Raw genomic sequence first — 18455 nt, forward strand, 5'->3', positions numbered from 1 at the left:
AGAAGCTGTGTTCCACTCACCAGAAGTCTTAAGATCCTGTGGCGTGTGTTGTGGGTAGCTGGCGAGTGTCAGCCGACCCTGCGCCCTAGCTACCCAGGCGCTTTTCTGACCGGAGAGGCTTGTGGCCCTACTGAGGCCGGATTTCTAACCCAGTAACTTTTAATGCTAAAGGCAACGCCAGAAGCCACAAGTAGACGGTAAAATGACTGTGCTTCATTCCTGGAACTGCTGCCTGGAGGAGACTCAGCTCTCCTCCCCGACAGGAGGGAGATAGAAAGCGCTTGTGCGAGCAGAGAGCACTCCAGCTTCCCAGTGAACCAGCAGGCATGCGTCCTTTGGGAGTCTCAAACTTACCCGCAGTGTGCTTCCACCCACCACTCTTAGTCTTTGACTTTTGGGTTGATCATTCCTAGATTTTTATCAGTAGTGGCCATGGCTGGGGCAAATCTCCCTGTAAAAGCCTTATTGATGCTTGAAGCCATTATGAAGTCAACGGCCACAGGCCACAGGAAATTCTTCAGTTTCTCTCTTCAGCGGCAAGCTTCATCTTGTCTTGCCCACGAACATTAACTTCAGTGAATTCTACTTCCCTCTCTCTCAAGCAATCCCAGATCCTTTCTCCTCAGGCCCTTTGCTCCTTTTTGTTAAAATTTTTTTTTTTTTTTTTAGTTCTACCAAACAGAAGCCCAACCAAGCCTTAACTAATTTTCTCAACAACTTTCAAATGACCCTTTCCCAACCATGGCTTTCTTACCTCTAAGATTTTATATACCCATGAGAACAAATAATTCTAGACTTTTAGATGTTTTCACTTGTTTCAAATTAACTTCTAACTGTCCTTCGTGACTTGAATCATTGAAGACCTTCACTGTGACGGTCCACCCTACCTGGACTGTAAGCTTCTCTGATTTATTCTGAAGAATCATATTGAGCTCCTAAATATTATGATTTTTGGATTTAGTTATTTGACTCCTTGAGTAGGTCATGAATTTGTTAAGTGTAGAGACTAGCTAATCCTCACATATAAGCAATTATCTGTGTATTTAAGCAGCTCTGGCATTAGGACAGCAACAGAGTATACTGAGTAGCAGAGAGAGTGTGATGTTTTCCAAGACAAGAGCTTCTCAGAGCGGGACCCTACAGTAAGCACAACAGGAAGACAATAGAGCCTTGGCTTATAGTTTTGGAGCTAAACATGGGATCATTGACACAATCGGTCTCCTCCTATATTTTCAATAGTGTTTGAGATACTATGTAAGGTCAAATAAACATGTATTTCTTTCCAAAAGGAGTTAATGATGAATGTCTCTTTGGGATTCAACTTGCCTCGGGCAAAGCGGTGTGTGCATGTGTGTGTGTGTGTGTGTGTGTGTGTGTGTGTGTGTGTGATCAAGTGTTCCTCTGCTATTCTAAGGACAGCAAACTAAGTTGAGGATAAAGTAATCAAAGAATGACTTCCCTCCTGTCCCCAGCGCCAGCTTATGAGTTACACCTGCTCTAACCAGGCCATCTTATCCAGCAAGTTTGCTGAGTGCTGTGAACAACCAGAACCATTCCGCGGGGAGTGCATTATCAACTCAGAAAATGACGACAAGCCTGACCTTTCACCCCTGCTGCTCACAAGGTTTACAGAAGATTGGTCTGTGTGCCAACAATTCAGCAGCAACCAGGACAGCTTTCTACAGGAGTAAGGCAGCTTTCCTTCCAGTGACTTATGGCTTCATTTGGAAGATGTAAATTGAATGTAAATGGTGCTGGTGATGGACTGTCTGGCCAATCAGAGTCTGAAGTTGTTCAGGGCCACTCAGGATGTCGTGTGGGACCATGGGTTCAGGTGCTTGGGAACACTGCATGAAAGGGAAGCTAGAGGGTCCTTTATTCTCAAATGTTGAAAAAAGGCTTTTTAAAAAAGAGTGTGTTGGTAGTTAAGTGTTACAGGCATTGGGATGAGGGAGTTAGAGACAAATAAGAAGACCAGATTAGTATTGTTAGCTAGCACTTCTATTCTAGTTAACTTAATATACACTATCAAATACACGTAGCATCTAACCATTGAGGAGTTGGGACACTAGCATCATTGCTGGCCATTCAGAAGTGGATGCTAGTTTGTGCATCAAAGCAAAGTGATTTCAAAACATAATATTAAGACAATAACACTGTGCAATTAAATTGCTTCCAGAGTTACGTGTGCAGCCATGAGAATTGAGTTTTCCTCAAAGTTAAAAGACCTCACTTATATTTTACAAATTATGTCTGGTCCTAGCTAATAAAATCCAATACTACTACTATCTGAACCCCACCCACATAAATTCCTAGACTTGCATTTGGTATTGAAAAGCCAACAGACTTGTGCTGACTAGATGCAGTAGCAAAAGGCGTATGAAGCCGAGCATTGTGGGTGCCTGTCCAATCTCACTGTGCAGCGGCTTCATCTCCCGGGCTGTAAACTAAGGCGGGCTGTGAGGACGCATCAAAGGTTTCATCTTCATCCTGTGTTTTGAAAACATTCTAGAATCCATTGTATTTGCCTTCTGAAAATATTGATTTATTACTATTATTATTAATTATGTATATGTGTGTTTCTGTGCATACTAAGGCTAACAGTGCCAGATTCCCTGGAATTGTGGTTACAAGCAGTTGTGCGCTCCTGTATATGGGAGCTGGGAACTAAACTCTGGTCCTTTGGAAGGGCAGTGTGTGCTCTTAACCACTGGGCCATCTCTGCAGCCCCCATTTTAATTCTTTTGGTGAGCCAGATCAGTGTACAGATTACGACTCGACCACTCCCACTTAGTGGCTTATTTGGGGGGGGGGGTGAGAAATGGTGATTTAATACCTCAAAAGTACATTCTTGGGAAGTCTTTTTTTTTTTTTTTTTTTTTTTTTTAAAAAAATTAGTCCCAAAGGTAATTGGAAAATACATTTTTCCATACAAATACTTGACACTGAACTCACATGGAAGTTTCTAGAGTCTGAGCCAGAACCTTCTAGTCAGCCAGTGTGTTTCAGGTTCAGGTTCTGAATCTGCCACCTGGTACCACATGGCTTTGGAAAATCACCTGATCTTATTGATTTGTTTTTTTATCTCAGCATATTATAATGAAGCTTCTGACAGCTTCCCAAGGTTTCTAAGTGGGGGTCACTTCAACTTCATGGTCTTCATGGCTTTTTGAAAATAACAAAACACACATATACAAAAACCCCACAAACTCATGGCCTCCGAGTTCTAACTTTTGTCTTCTCATGTGTCTTGTACAATACAGGTTTCTTTATGAATACTCAAGAAGACACCTGGAGTTGGCGGTTCCCGTGATCTTAAGAGTCTTTGAAACATACAAACGTGTATTGGAGAAATGTTGCAAGCTAGAAAACTCCTTGGAATGCCACCAGCCTGGGGTGAATTCCTTTCTTACCTACTTTTTAAAAACCCGTTCCTCACGAGTGCTTGCAAACAGTGAATGCTCTAGTGCTGTTAGAATCACTTCATTTTGTAAAACGAGTTTTCCATGTTTTTGGTTAATTATGAGCATTAGGCCAGAAGCAAGATTCCTTCCTTACCCAAAGCTGGATCATCACAGCATAGAGACTTGTCTGTCTTATAGACTGTTTCTGGAGACACTTGTAGTGTCTGTTTGAAGTGAATGTGGAAGGCGGTTTGATACAGCAGTAGGGTAGTAGAGCCTGGTTGGGTGCCATGTTGTGTGGTGAGCAATCTGCCTGACTGCAGGTAGCAACTCTTGATGTGCACTTTTAAGGAGAAGCTAGAGTGCACACAAGCTCCAGCTTTGGGAGTTATCCATGGATTACCATGGCCTAGGTAGTTCTGACTTTAGTTACTATAAAATGATCACTTACACATAGAAGATTGTGTCAAAAGTAGAAGTCAGCTATTGAATGGAACACAGGGCCCCCAATGGAGGAGCTAGAGAAAGTACCCAAGGAGCTAAAGGGGTCTGCAACCCTATTGTTGGAACAACAATATGAACTAACCAGCACCCCCAAGAGCTCGTGTCTCTAGCTGCATATGTATCAAAAGATGGCCTAAGAGAGGCCCCTTGGTCTTGCAAACTTTATATGCCCCAGTACAGGGGAAACACCAGGGCCAAGAAGTGGGAGTGGGTGGGTAGGGGGGTGGGTGGGGGGAGGGTATGGGGGACTTTTGGGATAGCATTTGAAATGTAAATGAAGAGAATACCTAATAAAAAATATTTAAAAAGAAGAGTGGAGATCAAAGCAGGGATGAAGAGGAAAATCTGTGTCTGGGTTCAAGCAGGTGCAGCTGGTGTTTCTGTTTCTAGAGAGAAGGCTACGCTACCGTGCACCTTCTCAAAATATCACGGTGAGGCTTCTGTGCTGGACAGTTTTACCTTAAATTGACACAAGCTAGAGTCATCAGAGTGGCGGGACCTCAATTGAGAAATTGTCTCCATGAGATTAGGCTGCAGGCAGTTAGTGATTGATGTGAAAGCCAGGTCCGTTGTGGGTGGAGCCTTGATCCCATTGAGAGCCAACTCTGTTGGTTCAGAGTTCTGTAAGAAAGGAGGCTGAGCAAGACAAGGGGAGCAAGCCAGTAAGCAGCACTCCTCCATAGCCTCTAAATCAGTTCCTGCTTTCCCTGATGATAAATAGTGGAAGCAGAAACTCAAATAAACTTTTTCCTCCTCATGTTGCTTTGGTCATGGTGCTTCACCATAGAAATAGCAGTCCTAAGACAGCTTCTACAGTGATCCACAACTACAGCCCCATGCAGAGGCATAGGTGGGCAGAGGTTGCATGGAAGGCCTTACCTTGGCATCCAGTTGACTCTCTTGGTAGCCTGGTAAGACAGGCAACACTGCAGCTCCTGCGTGCATTCTGTGGGTAAGAAGATAGCAGTTCGGGTGGGTAGGCAATTTGCCTCCTGTTACACTGGCAGTAAAGACAGGGATAAGAATAAAATCCAGGTCAACAGCTTGCAAATCTGAGGGTATTTTCTCTGTGCCAAACACTGCTTATTAGGTTAAGGTACACTGTGCTGGCTTGCTAAGGGGTGTGTGCTCCTGTCTAAGAGCTGAGCTTGCAAGGTTACTAATGCCTTCTTCTTACTGGAGCCTGTTTCATGGTTGGAGAACACTTTGATTTACTTTGAGCTCTGAAAATCCCATTTGGTTCCTCTCAGTGTACTTTGTGGTTTTATAACCATGACTGATATATATATATATATATATATATATATATATATATATAAAACTGTGACTCCTTAGCACACATACTATCTGTATACCTGCATATTTGTGCTTATGTGTATGTGTGCACACTGCTAATATAAAAAGCCTAATTATTAAATGAACCAATGAACAGACACACATATACCAGCTAACTAGGTCTATACACTTTCTCTTTCTGGCTTGATGCATGATTTGCCTTGTGGTTATAGAATACAACATTTAGGCCCAAAGATGAGTTTATGTCATGATAAAATGAATTTTTAATCTTTCCCATGACCCTGGCATATTGCTGTGACCCTGGATAAACACTAACAACATCATCTATTTTTTTTTAAGAAAGAAGTGTTCCAAAAAGTGATACTTGAAAGCCGTGACCACGTTAAAACTTACTGTGACTTACAGAAGCAGCTGGGCAGCAGCAGCTTCCAGGACAGGTGTGCTCCCCAGACACCCCAGACTCATCCTCATCAGAGACTATTAGTTAGTCCCTGGTGCTAAGATTGGCTCAGAGTGTTCATCCACCCATTGAGTATTAACCAGCCCTCTGTGCTGATTCAACAGATATTTAGGTAAGTTTGGCAGTTTCTATCCTGCCCCCAACGCAGTCTTGAGATGCCCCTGAGGTAAGAGAGAAAAGCAGGCTGGCCCTGCAGGGCCACCATGACCTGCATCCCTGTGACTTGGAATCAAAGCTGCGGCTGAGATTAGAATCCAGGGCCCACTTACCTGTCTGCTTTTTCAGGCTAGGTTAATATTTTGACCACCAAGAGCTTGATGGATGGCTTAGTCATTTGTCAAGGGAACGCAAACACAGTGGTTCCAGAGAGCCCAGTGAATCCTATTTATCAAGGATTGCATAATCCAAAAGTAAAGGCCACTTTAGGAATCACCGGGGTCTCCTAGAACAGTCTATTTATAAGCACGGCATTAGAGGAAAGTTGAGTTTGACATAGCATCTCATAATATCGAGTTTAAATTAAAAGTCCAAAGTAATGGATCACAGAGTGCCCTGATTCTTTCAGGCGGGGGCTTTCAGCTTGGTGCTTTCTTTCCTTTTATGTAGTGTGCAGTGCTCACTATAAGGATTAGACTTGTGACTCTCAAACTTTAGTGTGACAGAACCTTCCAGAAGACCTTACGACCCAGGCCCCAAACTCAGCGTTTCCAACTCAGGAAGTCTGAGGAAAGTCCTGGGTTTCTAACAAGTACCTCAGGAGGCCGATACTGCCATAGCTGGTTAGTCTCCTCAAGATTGCCTGTCCACCTAGCTGCTGTGGAAACTGCCTCCTTCTCCACATGCATTTCTACTGGCAAGGCAGCAGTTAGTGCTAGTTGTCTGTGGTCTTCAACACGAGGCTCTATGGTCTTTCTCTTTAAACCATGTCCTCTTTCCCCCTCCATCACTACTTTCCAGTTCAGGCCATTCTCCTTTACCTTAACAATAAAACCCCACAGTCAATGACTTCCCAAATCCTCTTATCCTACCTAAGCCCCGCCCCTCACCTGGCTTATTCAAAGGCTTTGAGACATTAGCAATAATGTTGGCTATCATGGGAAATTGAAGATGCATGTTTGTGTGTGTGTACCTGTTACCAGGAATAAGAACTTATTCTTTTAGGCTCACGGTGCTTTATACTAAGAAAGCTCCGCAGCTGTCTGCCCAGGAGTTGGTGGTGTTCGTGAAGAAGATGGCAGCGGTTGCCAGGGGATGTTGCCCATTAAGGGATGAGCTGCAGTTGGCTTGCGTGGAGGACCAGGTAAGCACACGCATGACATGTCTGCCATCTCTCTCTGGTCCCCCGGAATCAACCTCATTTCTTGGCTATATCTATGACTTACCATTGGAATTAAAAATTCTCAGAGGAGGATATTTCCAGGCATCTCATGCCAACTGTCTTTACTTAGCAGCAAGGGAGGACTGTCTCCTCTCAAACTTGTCTGGTTAGGTTCAAGTCCCCTGGGTTACGTACAAGGGCTTTAAAGTTGACAAAACTGATGTTGGCAAGCTTTTGCAAAGATGCCGCAGATGTTTGCCCAACGCTGGTGGATCTCACAAGTGATTGTGTTAGTACCTGAGTGTGATCATTCACAGGGATAAAAAGGCAACAAACATAACCTTACCCCTCTTCCTTTAATTCTCTTCCGGAAAAGACAAAGCTGATTCTTGGAGAGCTGTGCAGAAGACACGGTGGGAAGCCTGTCAATGCAGGAGTGGGCCACTGCTGCGACGACTCCTATGCCTTCAGAAAGCCATGCTTTGATGACCTGCGAGTCGATGGCACTTACATCTCTCCACCTTTATCTTGTGACCAAGCCATTAGTCTTGAAGAGGACTTGTGCCAAGCTCAGGACGAGGAACTCCAAATGGAAAAGCAGAAGTAAGCCTGGGTTTCCTTTGGGTTTTGCTAGGCACAAGGTGGCTCGTGTGGAGAACTTTAATCCAGCTACTGATGCAACTCCTGCATAAATAACACAGCAACTAAATGCTCTGTTGGAAATCAAGTGGAATTAATTTTATTAAGTAAATTATGTGGTATAGCTACCGTGTTGTGATCCCCTGCTTGGTCAGTTAATGAATCAGAGAATGAAGCAAATTTCTAAGAAAATATAGGCAGAGCAAATTTATAATAAAAATTTATAAGAAATATATAAAATACTTTAATATAATGTTTCCAAAATTTTGCAGCCCAGACATTCATCTAAGAAGGTGTTCTATTAAAAAAAAATCTGTTAGAGAAGTAAACAAGGAAGTCAGAGAAATCTTGGAATTAAGAAATCTAGTTTGGTCTTATTAAGAATCAGTTATGGGGCTTGAGAGGTGGCTCAGTGGTTTAGAGCATACACTGGACTTGCTGAAGACCTGGGCCTTGTTCCCAGTGTTCCTGTCAGAAGGATGTCGGTCACAGACACCTGCAATTACAACTACAAGGGATCTGATGTCCTCTTCTGTTCTCATGTGCACCTAATTTTACACACACACACACACACGCGCAAATTAATTGGTTGAAAGTTAAAATGAATAATTTAGATATCAGAATTTAATAGGACTTTGCAGGACTTGTATGTTGAAGAAGTCTTTTGAGGCGTCCCATCAGAACTGAGGATATTACCTTATAGTATGTTATATTCACTAATAGCATCTTCAGCTACTATTAGGAGCATTGTTTGAAACGATTTTATTCATTTGTTTGTTTGTGTGATAGTAGAGGGTGACAGCTGCATTGCAGTGCATTACCGGTGAACACAAGTCTTGAAATCCGTGATTTCCATTCTTTTATGAGTCAGGGTCCATGTAGTCCAGGCTGGTCTCAACTCACTGGCTAGCAAAGGATGACCTTGAACTACTGATCTTTCTCTACCTCTAGAGTGCGGATTACAGGCACATGCTCATTTTATGCAGCAGTGGTGCATAAACTCTGAACCTCATGATTGCTAAGAAAACACGAACCAGCTGAGCTACATCTGAAGTCTTTCCCTTTTCTCTTGAAATGTGATTCTATGCCCCAGATAAGACTTTGTAGTGACTTACTATAACACTAAAAAGTAGGATACCCCTAGATAGTAACAATACAGTAAATAAGCATTTCGGTTATTTTCTGTGAAGACACAACACCATGAAAACAGGAGAAATTTTAAGTCCTTCCAACACCAAATTTAGGAAACCAATCCAAAATGCACTGCATAATTTCTTCATAAATATTTCCAGTTACAGCCACTGATTTTATCAGTAGAAATGTTTATTAAGAAGTTCGTCCTTTTGTTGAATAGAAATCTGTTTTCCTGTTACTTCTCATCGTGGTTCTACTTTTGAAACTACAGTGTAAAGTACTTCAAGGAATTCTGTGTTGTTAAGGACACCTTCTTCTTCTTCTTCTTCTTCTTCTTCTTCTTCTTCTTCTTCTTCTTCTTCTTCTTCTTCTTCTTCTTCTTCTTCTTCTCCTCCTTCTTCCTTCTCCTTCTCCTTCTCCTTCTCCTCCTCCTCCTCCTCCTCCTCTCTCCCTCTCCCTCTCTCTCTCTCTTTCTCTCTCTCTATATATGTATGTGGATTTTAACAAATTATTAGTTATTGATATGACCCTGCCAGCCCCCCAATAATCAAGGCAGAGTCCTATGGATTTTTAAAAATCAGCTCTAGTACAATTACTGGGAAAATTACCCCTAATCTTTTTGAGGTTTGATCTTGCTGTGTATTGTAATGCTAAGTGTGCAGCCCCCAAGATCTGGAGTTGGCACATAGACACAAATGAAGCTATGTGACGCTGCTCCCAAGTTATTTCTGATTGGTAAATAGAGATGTCAACAACCAATAGCTGGGCAGAAGAAACATGGGCGGGGTTTAGGCTTTGTAGGCTTGTGGTTCACCAGAAGAGAGTGGAGGAGGAGGAAGGCGAAGCTGCCAAGGGTTAGGAGTAAAGAAAATGGCCCCGTAGGCTGCACAATTGGAGTTAAGAACAGCCAAGATGAAACACAGTAAGTAATAACTCAGGGTTATCGATAGGAAGGTAGATTCTAACAACATAGAGGGTAGATATCTGCCCAGCTCTTGTGTTGTTTAAGGCTTATAAATATGAAGGTTATGTGTGTGTCTTTCATCTGGGAACTTGAATGATAAAGGCAGAGTAGAATCCTTGGGCCTGGATTTAAATAATTACTATAACATATTGGTTCTCCTCCAATCCCAAGTGGGGGATGTCTAATGCAAGATAGAAACCTCAGGCAGGGATTAAATAATTTTTACAACATAATTTAATTTTTCTCACCCAAGATTGTTAGTTCCCAGCTGTGCTTCCCAAGAACTTGCTGACTGTGTCTCTCCAGGTTAGCTTTGCTCCATCAGCCTGTTCAGGGTCCACTTCTCATGATCCCATGTGCCATGTGCTCATGATCCCCTCAGCTTCCTGGCAGCCTCCTCCTCTCTTGTCCTCCTCCTCCTCCTCCTCCTCCTCCTCTCTCCCTCTCCCTCTCTCTCTCTCTTTCTCTCTCTCTATATATGTATGTGGACTGCTTGTGGACGTTGTACATCGTGGTGCGCACTAGGCTCCGCACCACGATGTACAACGTCCACAAGCAGTCCTCCTCCTCCTCCTCCTCCTCCTCCTCCTCCTCCTCCTCCTTTTCTCCTTATGGTCCCTGCCTGCTACTCCTAGCCCAGCCCAGTAACTGAAACTCCCACTCCCTCTGTTCTCCCTAGTAATTAGCTGTAGCCACTTTTATTTGGCCAATAGCTTTAAATTGGAGAGCAAGCTTTATACAACAAAGGCTGGTGTATGTGGGAATTGACTCATGTGAGGGCAAGTAGATCTTGGGAGTCAGTATTTAGCATTCGTACATTTACATACATAGTACCAGACCAATCCCCAACATATTTATGTGTATATAACACATAATATATAGTATACAACACATATGTAAATATAATGTATAGCACATTATAACCTATAACACAACACATAGCATACATAATATAGAATATCAATACATAACATATAATATATAATATAACATATAATATATAATGTGTGCATATATATATATATATATATATATATATATATATATATACATTCCTCTCCCTTTCCTTCCTCTTATAACAAGAATGGACACATTCTTTCTACTTGGAGGTTACCTGAAGATCAGGTAGAGCTTAGTTACATTCTTAGTCTGTAGTTGAAAGTCCAGGGAAAGTAGAGAACAGGGATGAGCAACACCTTGCAGACTTGCATATGACCACAGAAATGTATCTCTGCCTATAGCATTTACACTAAACAGCATAAACGAAATACTGTATCTTTCTGCTAAAGGCTGCTGTAACATAGTGACAATTAGCCCAGGCTCCATGTGAGAATACAAGGAAGAAGTTAATTTCTACTCTAGAAAGCAAGGTTTGCTGCTCCTTGAAGAGGAGACACAGCTAGGTAGCACTTTGTGTTATCACTTCATCAAATCCTCACTGCAAGTCTATGAGGCTGGTAACATCATTGCACCGTTCTAGTTATGAAGAAACTAGGGGATGAGAAAGCAGGTCTCACTCTGAGACCACGAAACAGGGGCAGGAAGCAGAAGCTGAGGGCATAGGAAAACTGAAGAGTAACAAGTTAACAGGCAATAGAAGCTGGGCCTGCTGGGAGGAACCTGGAGTCCTAACTGTTCAGAGGGACTGCAGAGTTCTGGGCAAGCCTGGGCTACACAGTGAGTGAGGCCAGCCTGACCTACTACATATGTAGTGAGGCTGTCTCTAAATCTGAAAAAATATTTTTAAAAGGTCTGGGGATATAGCTCAGTGTATATGCGCAGTATACAGTATATATTCATCCCAAGCACGAGTAAGGCTTGTCTTTACTCCCTAGTACTGAGTAAAAAAGAAAAAGAAACTAGATACTAGACCTTCGAAGAAACTATTTGAAAGCAAGTATGAAAACTAATGTGAAAATTAATTTTAAATAGCATTTAAATATAAGGATTTGCTTTAAACGAAATGATAGATAATTTAGTGAAAATTGAAAACTGTGGAAACAAAAACCTGGAAACAAATTGGTAGTAATTAGGGTCAAAATTGGGCATAAAAAATGTAAAGGTAAACGAAAACACTGAAATATTGAGAATACAAGTGGAGCAGAGGCTGCCTGGGAGAGACTGGGGTTGAGGAGCAGAGAGGACAGAAGAGGTAAACAGCTTCGAAAGGACCCCCTGGGTGTGACCTCAGTGGGGGTGAGCTCTGCTGCGGGCTAGCAGAGCCCTCCCACGCCCATCGCCCTTACAGAAACGGCAGCTTTTGTGTTTGGAGTGGTCAGAAGTAACGACTCCCCGAGGTTCCCGTTCTGAACCTCATTTCCAGATGTCCTGAATTCGGGAGACGGGAGACCCATTCTTCTTGTTTCGGGGTGAACATCCATCCTCAGCTCTTGTGCTCTTCCTCCCTCTACTGGCCATTCTGAGAACTGCATCCATGAACTAGCTGCTGGGCGGGCGGACAGCATGCCTGGGGCGGGGAGAAAAAGCTATTTCCAGAGATGAGACTAGAGCACTTGAGAGGTGTGAGGAGGTGTTTGGGAACTCGCAGTTGTGAGTCAGAAGAGAGAGGGGAGTGTACGTGAGGAAGCTTCATTATAACGGAAGACTTCATTAGGATAGTCAAGACCGTCCCTGTATATGTAAGAGAGCTGGGGTGAGGTACCCTTTTCGTGTGGGTGTCAGGAGGGAAGGGGATTCTGATGGAAGAACATATTTAAAAATGGGTGCAGGTGGACCTATCATCACCACCGTCACCATTATCACCACCACAACCATCACCACCACCACCATCATCACCGTCACCATCACCACCATCACCATCATCACCACCATCACCATCATCCCCATCATCCCCACCTCCATCATGCTTAGAAACAGAGAAGTCCCGTTGTGTAGGTTGCCAGGGTTCATGATCTGATGTTTTCCAAGGAACACTAAGAGAAATAAGGAAATGCTTATCAACATGTATACATTTCCAACTATAGGACGAGCCAGTTCTAGGTCTGGAGAGATGGCTGGGGGTGGGGGTGGGGGTGGGGCTAAGGTGCTTACGGTAGAAGCATGAGACCCGAGTTTCACCTTCAGCACACCTACAGAACCTAAGTGAAGCTTCAAACTCCTGCAACAACAGAGGCAGAGACAGGAGGCTCTCTGGACTTGCCTGACAGGCTAGTCCTGCTGCTCCCACGAGCTTCAGATTCTCTGACAAATACACTCACATGTATGTCTGTTTCTGTGGCCTGGGACTCAGGTTAGACTCATCTCCTGGCACGTGGCCCAGATACTTCAGTGCCACAAGCAATTGCTTTAGTAGGAGTGTGTGTGTGTGTGTGTGTGTGTGTGTGTGTATGTACAGACCCAACTGCAATGGGAAGAAATCTGTGTTCCTTACTCTGAATAGTTAATTTGTTAGAATCTGATAATTATCATTCAAAGGTGATATTACCTGGTTGGATTATATACCCACACTAGGTAGATTAAATGGCACAGAGACACAAACACGCTGTCTTCATTGGAGACGGACTCCGGTTAGGTCGACTTAAGAATGAAGGCTGAATATGGACAGAACAGTTGGCAAGAAAGATTATGTTATATTATATTCTGATTTAAAAAAAAAATTATTGAGAGCCGGGCGTGGTGGCGCACGCCTTTAATCCTAGTACTTGGGAGGCAGAGACAGGCAGATTTCTGAGTTCGAGGCCAGCCTGGTCTACAGAGTGAGTTCCAGGACAGCCAGGGCTACACAGAGAAACCCTGCCTGGAAAAAACAAAAACCAAAACAAAACAAAAAATTGATTCTTTGGCCTCTGCCTCCCAAGCGCTGGGATTAAAGGTGTGCGCCCCACCCCCCGCAAGAAATTGATTCTTTTTATGATAAAGGTAACTATGATCATTTGTAAAATATAGATAAATAGAGAAAAAAATATCATTTAAGCCCAACAGTGTGGAGACACACGTCATAAATGCATGTGTAACACAGAAGTCTATGATGTCATACTTGTATGGTGGGCGCACACTTTGAACTGCTTCCTGCTCACCTGTCTTTGGGTTCACTATGATTAGTAATGCAGGTCCTGGCGGCTCTTGCTACAGCCTGCTTGCTGTAGCATTTCCCTGCCAGCCATCACCTTTGTCTCTCAGTGGGGGAGTTTGTGAGGCACTCCACCTCCTCACAGCCCCCAGAAGCTCTCTAGGCATGCCACCCTGGCACTACTCCAGACTCACAGGGAGAAGTCCTGGCCTGCAGCCCCTGCCACCACCCACAAAGCTGGCGTCCCTTCCCCCTCCTAGGGTGACGTGCTTGCGCTTGCGGGGGTCCGCCATGGCGGAGCTGATGGGCCTTAATGATTTGCAGGACTTTCCAGAAAACACTTTCTCGATCCTTTTTCAACGAGTTTGCTGCCCCCCACCCCCGCATGATTCGGAACTGAGTCTAATGAAGGGAGACCTAGCAGGCAACTACAGAGCTTCCCCGGCTTCTCCAGACCAAGCATCTCTCATTAGGTAGACTTCTCACTCAGCTTTTACGATGGAAGCTCACCCCACCGACTTGTGAGTTATAGCCCAGGAATCTGAAAAAATTCCCTGTTACAAAAGCAAAATGAAGGACACTTTCAGGTGAAGACAGAAATCGTAACACTGAAATTATAAATAAAATTATAGGCACAAAGGCTGAGATAACAGCAAAGAGTAACATACGCCAAAAGCTGCCTGCTACCCCCATTATTTTATATTTTTCTTTAAAACATTACACTGTATATTTTATATACATTCTGTCACTAGTTATTCTTCACAATGGCATTTTAATGATCCTGTAATGTTCTGTTATATGACTCTAACTGTTTACTATTGTTGCACTTGAACATTATCTTCACTTTCTATTATAAATTACTAGGAAGAAATTTTAATTTATACTCTCTGTCACCATATCTGCTTTTACCTAAATTCCTAGGACCTAGAGCTAGGGGAACGTCAGCTTAGATGACATGGCCTGAATTCCCTTGGCTCTGCCACGGAACTTATTAGAAGTAGGCCGTGTCAGTCTTCTGGAAGTTTAGTGCTGTCTCACTAATGACAGTCACACTGCCTCAACAGTCTGTGTCCTCAGGTGAGGTAAAGGTGTGGCTTTGGGGGTGGAGAAGATAGGAAGTTTTGTGTTCTGAGTCAGGGTCACACTACATGGCTCTGCTGACTTGGAACTCCATATGTAAACCAGGCTAGCTTCGAACCCAGAGAGATCTGTTTGGCCCTGCCTTCCAAGTGCTAGGATTAAAGGTATACACCATTAAACCTGAGACCAGGATGTCTTTGAATGCATAGAGTCCTCTTGGCTCTGCCTCCCAAATGCTGGGATTCATGGTATGCGCCATCATGTCTGACAAAAACAGGAATTTTAAGGAAGTGTGCTAGTCAGGCACCATGCCAAGATGGACATCTGCTTTTAATGCCTTGTGTCAAGTTCATAGTCAACACCCACCCAGAATTTGTAGGACCTGTGGGCACTGTTTGAGTTGGTGAGCCGGAGGGCTCTGTTCTCCTTACCTTGCTTCTAGAGTCCAATCTGCCCAGCTGGTGACCATGCTGACAGTTGCCCGGGACCTGTTCTGTATCACACATGTTTAGGATTTGCGAGTAGTAGTGGCCAAGAGACAGAAAAGGGCAGGAAGCATTTCAGCCTTGGAAACAGAGTTCCCTGTGACCTGTCTTGTTTCAGGCCAGCTCCCCATGTTGAGACAGCAGGGAAGAGATCCATGCTCGGACCTGAGTGTTGTGGGGACAGAGCATGATCTCACGTGGCTTCCTTGTACCCATTGGATGATAACTGTCACTGCCAATTCTGCCACTTGGGGTAGCCTGTGTCAGTCTAGTGAGCCAGGATGGGAGGAGCTAGAGTTTCCCATCTCCTAATATTAGAACTCAATAATATCCCAGATTTTGTCTTTGAGTCAGAAAAGCCTGAACTATTTCCTGTCTGAACCCAGACCTAGCCTGTCAAAGAAGTGTGGCTTAAAGCTTGGACATATTTGCTTTTATACCATTTACAGCATGCATCAGAGCACTGGGGATTACCAATGTGTTTGTAAAAGGCAAAGAGTGGTTTTAAGATAAGTAGTACAATACTGGTTAATGCATATGCCCCCTATTCTTTTTATACAAGTATGTGTGTCTATGTGCATGTATGGTATATGCACACACGTATGTGTAGAAGCATGTAGCATGTGTAGAAGTCAGAGGAGGGCATTGTGCAACCCTCTATCATGTTCTGTGTAATTCCTCTGAAACGGGGACTCTCAAGGAACCTGGATCTAGCCTAGCCCTAGTGATCCCCTGTCTCCACCAAACCCACAGAGCTGGTGCCACAGGCAAGGGAGGGGGCCAAACTGGCTTTCTAGGTGGATGCTGAAATCCACACGTAGATTCTCATGTTTGCACAGCAGACTCTTTTACTGACTGAGTCATAGCCCTAGAGTCCCGTTTCTTATTCTTCATTCTTATTTTTCTTGTCGTTAAATTTCTCTTGACCTAAGCAGGAAAAAGAAAGGAAAGGAAAGGAAAAGAAAAGAAAGGAAAGGAAAGGAAAGGAAAGTAAAGGAAAGGAAAGGAAAGGAAAGGGAAAAAAAGAAAAGAAAAGAAAAGGAAAGGAAAAAAAAAGAAAAGAAAAGAAAAGAAAAGAAAAGAAAAGAAAAGAAAAGAAAAGAAAAGGAAAGGAAAGAAAGGAAAGGAAAGGAAAGGAAAGGAAAGGAAGGAAGAAAATAGAAAGGGAAAAATTGGTAATGTAATCAATGTTGATTAGAAGGTTTAGATGTGCGTAAGTAGGGCTACTTCAACTAGATTGACATTCTGAATGCTCCTGGTGGCTGAAATGCTCCTGCTTGGTGTGACGGAGCCATCTGTGAGAGAAATCTGAGATGGCAGGCCAGCCATTGCATCTTCAAATTCATGTATAGGTCTGTACTTAACAACATGTAGGAAGCTCTCAGTTTCCACCATGTAGGACTAGCGGTGTTCGAGTGGAAGTTAGCTAGCTGCCCAAACTGTAAAATAAAAGAGGGGAGGGGGGGATGAAGCTACTGTATTTCATCCGTGTGCAAGAAAATGGCAGGAAACGAAGTTGCTCACCTTAGCAGGAGTTATACAGTGATAACTAAAGTGGTGTGCTCATCACACTAAGAAGGAAAAATTGACGGAATGTTCATATGAAATGAAGGGAGAGATGAACACTGTGTGCACTCTGAGGCCACGGGGTCACTTTTCAGTATCCTTAACCTGAAGAATGTCTCGGTGTGGAGAAGTCAAGGATGCTCTGTGGATCTAAGTCAGTAAGGTGGCCTTGCAAACTCAGGAGCTAATACCCCTCCCCCACTTCTGCTTTAGGCTCCTCAGCACCCTGGTGAAGCAGAAGCCCCACGCAGCAGAGGACGTGTTCCGTTCCATTGGCGAGAATTTTGTTCAACTGGTGGAGAAGTGCTGCCAGGCACAGAGGAGAGACGTGTGTTTTCAAGAAGAGGTATCTATATTATTCAAGCAAACACACAAAGGAGAGTTGGGGTGTTACCCTTTCCCCATTGCAACTGTGAGATCAGAAGAAAGATCGCAGACCGAATGAATGGGTGGGAGTGACGGGCCGGACTGTACAGTACGTTCCTGGGCTTTGGGTATCATAACATTTATGTATGTTTGGAGAAACTGGAAGACTCAGACACAAATAGAAGAGTTAGACACAATAACTCTGGTGCCAGATGGGAGGGAAAAATAAGAAGCAGGAGCGGGCGGTTGAATGGAAGCCTGTTCTAAGAGCAGAGAAACAGTCATTTACAAATTAAAAATTTTAAAAAAATTGACATTTGGAGAAAATTGTGAGATTTCCTATTTTTCTAGAAATTTCTAGGGCATGATCAGGAATTGTTGCTCTTTGAGGACAGAAGCTGGGGATCAGGTAAAAAAGAATTTTATTCCCTCAGTGGGCAGAACTTCATGAACAGAGGGGCTCAGGAACTCAGAAAGGGAAGAACAGGACCAGACTCACACACACACACACACACACACACACACACACGCATGCACACACACACACGCATGCACACACACACACATGCACATATACACACCTGTGTACACACACACACGTACATATACACACCTGTGTACACACACTTATACACTCACACACACGCACACACACACACACACGCATGTGCGCACACACGTGCATGCACACACGCACATGCACATATACACACCTGTGTACACACACACACACACGCACATGCACATATACACACCTGTGTACACACACACACACATGCACATATACACACCTGTGTACACACACACACACACACATGCACATATACACACCTGTGTACACACACACACACATGCACACACACACACCTGTGTACACACACTTATACACTCACACACATGCACACACACAAATAACCACCAGGAAGCCAATTTTCTATAATTAATGCTGTTGTATGCAGTTAAGAGTAAGTGATTGTAAATCACAGGATTGTAAAGTTGCCTAGGGTGCCATAGAATGTGTCTCGGCAAACCCGTGGACCATCTCAATGAGGAAGGGATGCAGGGGAGCCACCGGAGGGACGGCTTGTCTGACAACTTGACTGGGCAGGGCATGTGACTGTGTGGTTGAGCCACAGGCTCCTCTACCTTTGGCAAGGCAGGCTGGGGCTGGTCAGAGCTCTGTTTAGCAGTGGCTCTCAGGAATATTTT

General features: G+C 43.7%; 1 protein-coding gene across 8 annotated transcripts in view; it reads left to right on the top strand.

Annotated features, from left to right (window-relative positions):
- Positions 1-18455, top strand: part of LOC110294754 (alpha-fetoprotein-like) — a 44671-nt gene that overhangs the window by 22239 nt on the left and 3977 nt on the right. For 7 of the 8 annotated variants that reach the window (XM_029477064.1, XM_021163190.2, XM_029477063.1 and 4 more), the window contains 6 exons: positions 1473-1687; positions 3264-3396; positions 5544-5641; positions 6826-6964; positions 7359-7585; positions 17094-17226. In XM_029477064.1, the coding sequence (XP_029332924.1) occupies positions 1473-1687; positions 3264-3396; positions 5544-5641; positions 6826-6964; positions 7359-7585; positions 17094-17226 (945 nt within the window). The remainder of the gene's footprint in view (positions 1-1472; positions 1688-3263; positions 3397-5543; positions 5642-6825; positions 6965-7358; positions 7586-17093; positions 17227-18455) is intronic. The other variant, XM_029477065.1, reaches the window with a different exon arrangement.

Source organism: Mus caroli, chromosome 5 (genome assembly GCF_900094665.2).
Source record: "Mus caroli chromosome 5, CAROLI_EIJ_v1.1, whole genome shotgun sequence".
NCBI lineage: Eukaryota > Metazoa > Chordata > Mammalia > Rodentia > Muridae > Mus > Mus caroli.